Source organism: Sceloporus occidentalis, unplaced genomic scaffold (assembly GCF_023333645.1).
Source record: "Sceloporus occidentalis isolate IW3139 unplaced genomic scaffold, rSceOcc1.0.p SCAF_99, whole genome shotgun sequence".
NCBI lineage: Eukaryota > Metazoa > Chordata > Lepidosauria > Squamata > Phrynosomatidae > Sceloporus > Sceloporus occidentalis.
Genome location: NW_028317079.1, coordinates 2,673,914 through 2,685,943, shown reverse-complemented (window position 1 = coordinate 2,685,943; position 12,030 = coordinate 2,673,914). Strand labels below are relative to the sequence as shown.

The 12,030-nt window shown below is 40.8% G+C and overlaps 1 protein-coding gene across 1 annotated transcript in view; it reads left to right on the top strand.

Annotated features, from left to right (window-relative positions):
• Positions 1-10,062, top strand: part of LOC149284106 (putative E3 ubiquitin-protein ligase HERC3) — a 34,007-nt gene extending 23,945 nt beyond the window's left edge. The window contains exons 11-24 of the mRNA XM_089497154.1: positions 369-480; positions 1,509-1,698; positions 1,810-1,973; positions 3,200-3,313; positions 3,829-3,852; positions 3,953-4,042; positions 5,345-5,515; positions 5,653-5,796; positions 6,355-6,521; positions 8,055-8,121; positions 8,440-8,522; positions 8,654-8,837; positions 9,453-9,555; positions 9,854-10,062. Of these exons, the coding sequence (XP_089353280.1) occupies positions 369-480; positions 1,509-1,698; positions 1,810-1,973; positions 3,200-3,313; positions 3,829-3,852; positions 3,953-4,042; positions 5,345-5,515; positions 5,653-5,796; positions 6,355-6,521; positions 8,055-8,121; positions 8,440-8,522; positions 8,654-8,837; positions 9,453-9,555; positions 9,854-10,062 (1,822 nt within the window). The remainder of the gene's footprint in view (positions 1-368; positions 481-1,508; positions 1,699-1,809; positions 1,974-3,199; positions 3,314-3,828; positions 3,853-3,952; positions 4,043-5,344; positions 5,516-5,652; positions 5,797-6,354; positions 6,522-8,054; positions 8,122-8,439; positions 8,523-8,653; positions 8,838-9,452; positions 9,556-9,853) is intronic.
• The last annotated feature ends 1,968 nt before the right edge of the window (positions 10,063-12,030 follow it).

Genomic DNA, 12,030 nt, shown 5'->3' with positions numbered 1-12,030 from the left:
ATTCACTCTTTTATAACCACAGAAGATCTTATTGTCAATAGAATTATGTACTCTTCCAGTTTGGGTGTGATGGGAGAGTTTATATTGTTACAGTAACTCTGATTTACAGGTACAGATGAATTTCTATTGCTAGGTCAGAATTCAAGAATATGCCATTATTAAAATTCCAGGTTGCATGAGCAGATAGAATGTATTTACCCTCATCTACTTCATGTCTACTACTTATATGACTTAGAACAAGATAACATTATATAGGTCCATAATCTTGAAGAAATAGTTTGGAATAAAAGTTGTTTATCAGGGCCTTCAGGGCAGCAATACTTGTCGGATTGCACCTAAGCAATGCTAATGATGCTTAACTATTGTAGGAATGATGAACATTTTAAAACAAGCCCAAAGATTCCTGGTATTGACATGAGCTCCATCAAAGTGCTGTTTGAGAAGCTGATGAGCGCCCATCATTCTAGACTGCTGGAGCAGGTAAGTCCCACTCCAGATCATTAGTCAGGTAACATGTTAAGAGAGAAAACATATGGCGTAAGAATGCAAAGCTGAGGAAGTCACATGAAACAGAGGCTATTATTACCTTATTTGCTCGATTATAAGACAAGGTTTTTTTCAGAGCAAATGCTCTAAAAAATACCCCTCATCTTATATTTGAGGTTGTCTTCTAATCAGACCTCACATAGAGGCCTGACTACAAGACTAAGATCCAGATCTCCTGCAGCACTGCAGGGGACCTGGATCCTCCTCTCTGGCAGTCGGTGGATGTTTGTGCGATGCGTGCAGACAACCTCCGCTCCTGCCACCACGTGACCTTCTGGTGCTCAGTCATAGAAGCCCCAGTGGAAGTCCTGGGTAGGAGCGGAGGTTTTCTGCTCGCATTGCGCAGACGTCCACCGGCTGCCCCCACTTGACACCAGGGAGTCTGGAGCACTGGGCAAGTCTAGGGATGCATCAGTAAGTCGAGGGGGGTATATAGGGGGCAGATTGGCAAATAGGGGGTATAAGGCATATCTGGGGGCAGAGTGGCATATAGGGGGTATAATGTAAATCAGTGTGGCAGAGTGGCATAAAGGGGGTATGTGGTATATCAAGCAGACAGAGTGGCACATAGAAGAGTATACGGCATATCTGGGGGGCAGAGTAGCAAGCTTTGGGCAGATGTACATAACTGGGGGACAGGCTGGCAAATAAAAGGAGATAAACACATCAATCATATTTTTTATTAAGTATGAAAAAATAGTTTACGTGTGAATTAATATTTACTAATAAAACTTTTTACCTATATGATAGTCTTATATTCAGGCTTTTTCTTTTTTTCTAAATTAATATTCAAAATTTGCGGGTCGTCTTATAATTGAGCAAATATGATAGTTCCCTGGCTGGAGACTATAACTGTTGACCCTATGCGTGCTGATGTCACTGTAGAGGACTTGTATACAATCTGTAGACATATCTGAGATTAACAAAGGTGTTACATATTGTGACTGATACTTCCCTTTCAGATTGTGAAAGGGTTTGAGAGCTTTCTAATACCACAACTATCCAGCTCTCCTCCTGATGTGGAAGCAATGAGAATCTACCTCATCCTTCCAGAATTTCCTTTGCTTCAGGACTCCAAATACTATATCACACTAACACTTCCATTAGCCATGGCAATCCTACGACTAGACACCAATCCAAGCAAAGTTTTGGGTAAGGAGTACAATTACCAAATTGTTCACAAATTTGTTTGTTGCTTGTTTTGTCATCATTGTTAGCAGTTTGCACCAGAACTGCTCTTTATATATAATCCACTTCTTTCAGATAACTGGTGGTCTCGGATTTGCCCCGATTACTTCTTCAAGTTAGTAGACCTATATAAAGGCACAGTGGTTTATCTGCTAAATGGAAAGAAGACCTTACTGATCCCTATGTTGTTCACAAGCTATATCACTGCTGCTCTTAGACTTCTAGAGAAGCTGCACAAGGTATTTATATGCTCATCTGCAAAATCACAATGGTTTAATTCCTTATTGTTCACATTGTATTCAGAATAGACTTTCGGGGGTCTTTTATACCACAGGCAAGTTTTAGGTACCACAGTGGCACTTGGGAATTCAAATGGTCACTCCATCCATAATATGCTTTTTAATGCATGATGGTTGATGTCACGGAGCTGGCTAGTCCGACCGACTATCTCCGCTGTCTTGTGCTCCCTTAGTCTGGGACAACACTTTCCCCAGTTCCCCAGTCACTAGCCGAGACTCAGTGTAGGGTAAAACCAAACGAAGACTAATTTATTTTAGACACACAGAGCTGGATATATCCAGCAAAACACACATTAACATAAAACAAGATATTGGGACACAAACCGCCCCCTTAATCTGCCTCTCAGAGACAACAGGGGGCAGTAATGGGATTAACAATACAATAGGGGGAAACTGATTTATACAACATTAAACATCAAAGAATGGTGGTCACTCCCTGGTGGCAGATCCTGGCTGTCTGCCGGAGATAATCCCCTCAGCCAGTGATGAGATGATACTGCTGGGGGTAGCCACAGAAGCCTTTACAAACCCAGGGCCCATAGTCAATAGGGAGGAGGCTGGCAGTCAGGCTTCTCCAGTGGCCCCAGTGATGGAGGCTTCCGTCACAGTTGAGTTTCCACTTTTGTTTTTCCCCCATGCCAAAACATAGGGGAACTCATCCGATTCCCCCCCTTTACTTTTGCACTATTACCCAACCCCTGCCTTCTTAGCTTGCAAAAGATGCCTCTCATGCAAGCGTTCCATGGAAACATTTCCATTGATTTCAGTGGGAGTGCTTTCTACCAGTGATTTTTCTAAGAAGCCAAAGGTGGTGCGATTGAACTGTTTCATAAGGTAAGCAAAAGAAAAAAAAAAATAGTTCATAATATGATGAACTCTGCAGGGTCCTCTCAGTTCCAAGTTATTGCCTAGACACATCTGCTTGTGAATAGTCCCCTAAGTAGGAAGTAGCCGTTGTCATTAAATAAAAATAGTAAGTGTGATCGTGTGGAGTGTATGGATAAATATTTTATCAGTGTTTTATTGCAGCTTAATCAGCACCTGCTGGTGGGTGCCCTTACAGCGTTTGTGTATGCAAAAGGTCCACTATAAAATAAATCTGTCATAGGCTAAAAATGTAGATGTGAAAGGGGTGGAGGTAATAGTGATTGCATTTATCTCTCCAGGTCAACTTAAATGCTCGACATGTAGAACATGAGAAATTCTACATCCCTGAAATCTCCACCTTAGTGGATATTCAAGAAGATTACCTTACGTGGTTCTTAAACCAAGCGGGATTGGTAAGATATTACATGGATCCCAGCTTGTGGGATTTTTATATTTTTTTTACTAGGGGTGGTTGTGTGTCAAATGGGCTGGAAAGAGCAACTGAGGCAGTGGAGAGAATACAAGCAATGGGGTTGAATTATATACAGTGGATATATATATATATATATATATATATATATATATATCTATATATATCTCCATTGTATTCCTCCAGTAGTGTGTACTAATGCCAAGGTCCAGGCCAACACTATGATAGGCTTAGTAAGTCTCGATATATCTGACCACAAGCGAGCCACTAACCTCATCAATGCAAAATAAGCTTGGAGGCCAAATCAATGAGAAGATCATGGAGATCTGTGCTTCAGGACCTTCCATCAGCACAAAGTAAATGCAATCCTTAGAAAAGAAAGTTATCTTTCCTTCCTTTCATGCATGAACTCATGCTCATGAACTTGTATCCGTGCTAAATCACCAATACTTATTATTCATCTGTCTTTAATTTTCCCTTTTCTTTTAATTTGTACAGAAGGTTCGTCCATCTATCATGCAGGTAATTGATATTCTCTTCTGATTTTAATCACCATTTAAATGTGAATGTTTATTAACAGTTAATTATTAAATTAACAGAGGGGTGCTATATTTTTTTTCAGGATTCTGTTACTCTCTGTTCTTACCCATTTGTGTTTGATGCCCAAGCTAAGACCAAAATGCTACAGACAGATGCAGAGTTGCAGATGCAGGTATGAAAAGATACTTCTCATAGAACTAGAGATCCATCTTGTGTTGTCCTTTGTTCTCAGGCATCAATGAGCCAACTTTGTGGCCTGTTGCACAACTGGCGGTTGGGTGACCACATCGGCCATGTTTTCCAGGACACACATTTTACATATTGATGACCAGCACAGGTAAAGTGGTGCCCTGCAGTATGCGGGATGTATAGACTCATTAGAGGGAACCAATTCCGCAGTTCATCTTCCATACTGCAGGGCAGGACTTTATCTGGGCTGGTCAGCAATATGTACAAATCATATGTGTCCTGAAAAACATGGCTGATGTGGTCACCCTAGATGGTGCTGCTATGTGTAGTTGCAATATATTCAGCCCTAGTATGAGAGCTCAGGATTGATAGCCTCCATCTCACTTGACTGTTTCTTAGAAAGTATCCTCTAAGAATATTAAAGTTTTGGCTGGAAAATGAAAAATGTGCTGAAACCAAGATGTAGTGGAAAGCTTGTGACTATTGGCAGGGGCACACGTGCCTCTAATGTGGTAATTGAAGCTACAAAAGGTTGAGTAACCCTTTAAGTTCTAGAAGGCATTGCTTATCCCATATTTAGTAACTGGTTAGCTATATCTGGAGACATTTCTAGAGTTATCTAAAAGGTTTGAATAACAGAGAGAGAACCAATTAAATCAGTTTGAATAATCCAGTTATTACATGAGTGGTGATCTGGCTTTTGCACATCAGTCCCGAGCTCTGTTTAAAGGCTGTCTAGTACAGCGTACATTTGCTCCAAGAGGTCTGTCTTTAAAGTCGATGTAGAGTCAAAGAGGTGATCATTGTTAACCTTATGTGCATATACCTACCCATAATCCCCTGCAGTGGTGGAGGTAGCACTACAAGTTTAGGATTTCTGGCTGGTGTGTGTGGATTAGAGTTTAATACCGCCTCTGTTACCCTCTTAATAATACAATATAATTTCCAACTAGCAATATAATGTCTCATTATATAACAATATAATGTCTCAGTCCTCATCACCAAAGGCGATCCTCTGGCTAAGTAAGGTCTAAGTAAGGGACTTCATTAACACGATCAGGTATTTAATTAGCATTATCTTAAAGCATCTTAGTGTTATGTTTGAGCTACATCACATGACTACAATGGTGACCTATAGCTCTAAAATATAGAAAGGTGAGAAAACAACTCTGTATTAAAGACACATTTGTTTTCATTAGACTTGCCGTTTAAGATGAAGGTGACTCCTGATAATGTTTTTATTGTACCCTAATAAGGTTGCATGTGTCGCCCTTTTATTATATAGATAGCCATTCATGGCGCTAACCTGCAGAATATGTTTATGCTGCTGACCTTGGAGCCAACGCTGGCCAAAAACCCCTTCCTGGTGCTGCACGTGCGCAGGTCCTGCCTGGTGGCTGATGCGTTGCGAGAGCTCAGTATATATTCTGATATAGACTTAAAGAAACCTATGAAGGTAAAAAAACATTTATTTTTTCGTGGTTTTTTTTTCTTCTCTTTTTTTCCCCTTCACCTCTGTAATAGATGTTTTCCGGGGCTGGTTGTATTCTACAGCAACAAAGAAGCTGAATTTGAATGTATATTATCTTGTAGGTGATATTTGATGGAGAAGAGGCTGTGGATGTTGGAGGAGTCACTAAAGAATTCTTCCTGTTGCTCCTCAAAGAACTCCTGAATCCCATCTACGGGATGTTCACTGTCTTCAAAGAATCCAACCTGCTCTGGTTTTCAGACATAGTAAGTCAGCATTTGAGCTACATCTAGGTTATAACCGGATGGCTGGACAGGTGTTGTTCTTCTGAGCATCACAGTATTATGCTATCTGAACAATCTCAACTTAAAATATGGACATTCATTTCCCATTGCTGATATTCAGCAATTGAAGGAATCTCTTCATTATATCCTCAACTACTGATGTATGATCAGTTTTATGCAATGTACTGCTACAGGTGAATTGTCAGCACTACCCATAACTCCAAAAATAATACAAAATGTCATTATTTGTTACATATTGTATACATTCCCAGGAAGCAATTGTAATATAAAATGATGTCTCATTCATAATTTTCTGCCAAGAACAGTTGTCACATTACGCAAAAGCAGGCACTGATAGTTTATTACCAAAGGCACCTGTATTTTATGTAATAAAACATTTAGAAGAAATAATAAAATTATATCTGCTAAGGCTTATTTGCTCGACAGATTAGAGAATACAATTAATGTTTCGTCTAAATGGAATATTAATAATTGAATTAATAATTGTTCCTTTAATGTGTCTTTCTTTATTCCTGGCAGTGTTTTGTGGAGCACAACTGGTTCCATCTCATCGGTGTGATGTGTGGGTTAGCAATCTATAACTTCACAGTAGTGGACCTGCACTTCCCCTTGGTGCTGTATAAGAAGTTACTCAATGTCCCGGCAACTTTAGAGGATCTTAAGGAGCTGTCACCCACTGAAGGAAGGTAAACTGTGCATATATTCATACTCTCTGTCAACTAGTACAGAATGCAGATTATCTACATTAGCTTCACAAAGCCACCTGTGGTTAAGTAAGGAGATCCTAAACACTTAGAATGTTGGATGTGAGTTGAGTACAGATTCAATGAACGTTGATCCAAAACTGCCATATTTTGCACCCTGGACTAACCATTTGCATACTTGCATACCCTTTTTTAGTAAATGAGGTTTGCAAGTCTTAACTATCGATTTCCCATTGAGCTCATTAACAAGTATATGTTGCATCTCAGGAGGTCATATGATTAGCTGTACCACACATGGCTGTTTTTTTCTGAGTTCCTGGTGGGAAGGGGTCCCCGCTTCCTTCAGTCTAATGTTATAGATGTGTCTACACACCACAGCATGAATACAGTGCATCACTACAGTGTAATTTGTGAGCTCAAACGGGGGCCACTTGGGACATGGCTCCATTATGTGCACCAGTCAGTAATCCAGACGATGACATTTATTCATAATCACTCCTTGCCAGTGGATCTGCTGATCATCAAAGTAGACTCAATCATGTATTTTTGCATTGAAAAGTTATTAAATCATTTTCACACGATTCGTTTTTCCGTCTGTATGTGTATGTCATGATTCTTTATTTAGTGTTTATACCAAGCAGTCTCTCTTTGCTTGGATTGTAAATATGGTTTAACTTGCTTTACATGGTGAAATTAATAGCAATCACTACATGTTCAGAATACAAGATTGTAAGCTTGCGAGCAGGGCTCTCTCCACCTAATGTATCGGTTTGTCTTAGTCTGTCAATTCTTGTCTTGTTATACCCCTTGAATATATGTATTGTATTAAGCGGTAGTGTAAACTGTTTGCACTATATAAATAAAAGATAATAATAATAATACAGAAGACTAACAACTGCCCCTGCTTCCTACTGTAGCGCCCTCTAGTGTACACTTTGTAAGACATGTCATGTTTTATTGGCTAACGTATTTGATCCGTCACATGAAAACTTCTTTTGATTATTATAATGTTTTTAATATAATTATCATAATTAAAAATAGTTATTAAACTTTTATATATATATATAGCATCAGCAATTCTTACAATACATAAAAAGAGGGACCTGCTCTCATGTTTAGATTAACATTATTCAGCATAGATAGTGTTGACCTGTGCATGATCTTGTCATTTTTCCATTGTGATCTACTTCTGCTTGGTGATCGCTATACCTGGGAGCTGTCCGGGTTTCCCCTGGAGACTCCAAATGACAAAATAGGTCAGATTTCAATCATTAGTGAGGTGCAGCAAGAATGTAACATATATAATAGATCACAAATAAATGCATAATAATCAGTCAAATTCATCAATTGTATAAAAATATGCAAATTGACCATCGCCGCAGGTTTTGCAGTGTTCCAAGGTGAACTATAGGCAAGCAAAAATGTAATGGACACAAATGGTATATTGTACCAAAATATTTACATGACATAGAAGTATACAAGTAGTGATTACTCCTCCTCCTCCTTTTCCTACAGGAGCCTTCAAGAACTTTTGGACTACCCTGGAGAAGATGTGGAAGACACTTTCTGCCTAAATTTTACAGTGAGTTTTCAGTAATTTCACTTGTTTTAGGATGCTTGTATGGAGTATAGCAGCTCTTTCATGAAACTCCTACACATGCCCTCAGTTTTAAAAAAGTCCAATATCATACTGTGTAATGTGGAGCATAGTATGTGTCATATGTATAGGCCTGGCCACAGGATAGTGTTGGTTTATTAATGACTCTTTGATTATAGGGGGGGGGGGGACAATAGACTTACATTGAGTGTTATGTTGTTTTTCTTCCCATCCTGAACTAAAGATCTGTAAATGTTTTCACCTATTTGAATGGAAAAATATATTTATATTCATTTTTTGTAGATTTGTAGAGAGAGCTATGGACTGACAGAAACAAAACCTTTAGTCCCTGGAGGAGACCAGATGACTGTGAGAAAAGACAACAGGTAAGATTCACATTCAGTCCCAAATTTGTTTATCATTTTTAGATAAAATAGCCTAAATTAGGTGCAGGCTGGAACCTATGCATTGTGTTTTTTTTGCTATAAATATCATAAAATACTTTTTTCTTTTACAGGAAGGAGTTTGTAGATGCCTACGTGAACTATGTGTTTAACCTGTCCGTGCAGGAATGGTATGAGGCATTTTCAACAGGCTTCCTGAAAGTATGCGGGAGTAAAGTGCTGGAGCTTTTCCAGCCGTCGGAACTGAGGGCCATGGTGGTTGGGAGCAGTGACTACAACTGGCAGGAGCTGGAGGAGGTAAACTCAGCAATGTCAGGGCGTATTGCATCGTTGGGTTTATGCAGTAATAATCGATTAACTGGTTATCAGTGCCAGTCCTATGGACCGTGCTCAGGAGCAGGTTAACAACAATGGAGCAAATGGCACACTTGCCCTAGGGCCCCTGGTGGTAAGGGGCCACCAGTTGCTAGTAACTTGTTGCAGTATAAGTATGTGTTTGCACTGCACAGCACAAATACATTATATCTTGGTGCACGTGGCCCTTCTCCTGGAGTAGTGGCATTTGCAGAGACAAAGACGGACTCCACTATGCGCAGCCTGTAAAAAGCTCCTACTGCAGTCACATATTACAGTCGGCAAGAGTGGACATATTACTGTCAGAAAGTACTTGGGAAAGTTTTATTTTCTGGGGCTTTCTGCATCACATCACAGACCGAATGTAAGGCTACCTGATTTTAAAATCGTAAAAAGAAATGCCATGCAAAGAGGTTGTGATCTCAAACTAGACGATAAGCATCTCTTGTATTTGCTGGATTCATAGTGACTGCACTCAAGGTTTTGACATCTGTTGTGTCATTAAATTGTTGACATGTAACAATAATCATTGTTTTATGATGTCTCTATTCTTCATAGAGCGCGAGCTACAAAGGAGAATACTCAGCTATGCACCCTACGGTGAGAATGTTTTGGGAGACCTTTCACGCATTACCTTTGGAGAAGAAAAAGAAGTTTCTGTGTAAGTAAATATAGAGGGTCATATTTATACAGGAAAAGCAAAAAAAAAAAAGTGAAAAATGGACAAGCATCAGAAATATTCCACCATCTATAATGATTGCAACCTTGTAGTTACTTTGGATTGCTCTAGTTTACTGAATATGGACCGTTGTGTGTCCCACGCATTTCACATAAAGAGGTCTATGAATCTCTGGACTTTAACAGGCTTATTATAAACAGAAGTGTATTTTATCGCTAATAAGCATGTATTATGACTTATGTTCACTAATTAATTTGCTTTTTTTTTTTTTTTTGCTCAGTATTTCTTACTGGCAGCGATCGTATTCCTATTTACGGAATGTCAAGCCTACGAATAATCATCCAGTCGGTGCCCAGCGGGGAGGATCATCTACCGGTGGCTCATACATGCTACAATCTTTTGGGCCTGCCCAAGTATACAAACGTAGAAACTCTCCGGATCAAACTAAACCAAGCAATCGATCACTACGAGGGCTTCAGTTTGGAGTGAGAAATAAAACAGATTTTACACGCAAACATGCACTTTAATACTCAATGTAAAATGTACCCATTGTCTACAATTCAAGAAACCAGTTTCTATTTTTATAATTTAATTAACCAAAAAAGAGAGAAGTAAGCGGCAATTTCTTTGTCATCCGTGCATCATGAATCCTTTTCTCCGTATTTCTGGTGTATTGGTTATTAAAACTTTTTTAACAAAAAAAAATCTGTTGCAGGTTTACTTTTTCCCTCTTTTTATGTCATTCGGTCCTTCTTTTCTTTCAGGAAGAATCCAGCAGTTTGTCTCAAACTTGTAAATACCCACTGTTGGAAAATCTTAAACATTTTTATTTTTCTGTACTAGACAAATAATATATAGAGATCGCTTTTGACAAATTTACAAAGAAACCCCATGTAGTAATGGCATGAAACATCAGATAAACACTGTAAATGCTTTCATTAATAAGTACATGTGCAGGCAGCCTAATTATGGTACACTGTCATCTGTGGTTAAAAAAATAAAATGTGAGGGGGCGTGGCTAGCACTCGATGGAACTGCACGTGTAGCTGCTGAGCTCCGAGGCTTTCGCTTGTTTACACCGCTCGTAGGGTGTCCCACTCAGACATGGGCAAACACTCGAGGACCACGACTACTCCTAAACCCTCCGGGGCTAAGGAGAAACACTCCAATTCTTCGGTTAGGTCGTTTTTCCACGCTTTTACCGATGCGGAAAACCGGGGCCTACCTGACAAGATGGCGTCGCCGCCTCCAAGTCCGAGAAGCGCTCGTTCCGGATCTCCTTCCGTGGCCGACTCTGACGCTTTGATGCCATCCCAGGCACATTCTTCGTGGCAAGAAGCGGTGCAAGCTTTGCCTACTAAGGCTGAGATGTCGGACTTGCTTCGTTCGGCACTCTCTGGGGTCCGCGAAGACCTACATGACATAAAGGAAAACCTTTCACAACTTGGCGATCGTGTGGTGGCCTTGGAAGAGGAGCGGGAGAAGGTGCACACCACGTTGGACGACTTCTCTGCAACGCTCTCCCACCAGCATGATACAGTCTCTCGACTGCTCCGACAGGTAGAAGACCTTGATAATAGAGGCCGGAGGTCTAACCTTCGTATTCGGGGCCTCCCGGAGTCTGTCCCGCCGGCGGACATTGTGGCCACTCTCACATCGATTTTTAATAAGCTCCTGGATAGGCCGGTGGACTCTCCAATTGCCCTTGATCGCGCTCATAGAGCGCTTCGCCCTAGGGGTCCTGACGCGCAGCCTCCACGCGACGTCATATGTTGCCTTCATGAATACCGTACTAAAGAACTGATTCTCCAAAGATGCAGGGCGAAGGCGCCTCTCCAGTATGAAGAGCACACCATCTCCATATTCCAGGATTTATCGCCCATCACACTTCAGACGAGACGAATGCTGCGCCCCCTTACCTCAGTGCTTCGGGAGGCTTCTATTCCCTATCAGTGGGGCTTCCCATTCGCCTTGATCGCCCGCAAGGGTACTCAGGCAGTGATTTTGCGCCATCCTGAAGACTTACCTGGTTTCTTGGGCTCTCTAGATCTCCCTCCTCTGGACCTGCCGGAGTGGTCGTCTTCCTCGAGCAGGCCTTCCATTGCGCCTTTGCCGAAGTCCAGCTGGTCGTCCCTGCCTCAACGCCGCCATCGTCGCAGACGGAACGTCCAGATGGACTCGGGAAATGACTGAGTGTTTTTCCCCCCCCCCTTTTTTTTTTTTTTTTTTTTTTTTTTTTTTTTTTCCTTTTTCTTTTTTCATACCTGGCTATTTACATGACATGGCCCATGTCTACTCTTACACACTTACATGTTTCCACCTGGGACTGTTACGGTCCCGCGTCCACACACCCTTTACATGCACTTACACGCTCGAAGGCCTCACTCAGGGTTCGCGTGCTTACCTGATTTCACACATTTTTATTTTCTTTTATTGTTCTTATTGCTGCCTTACCCG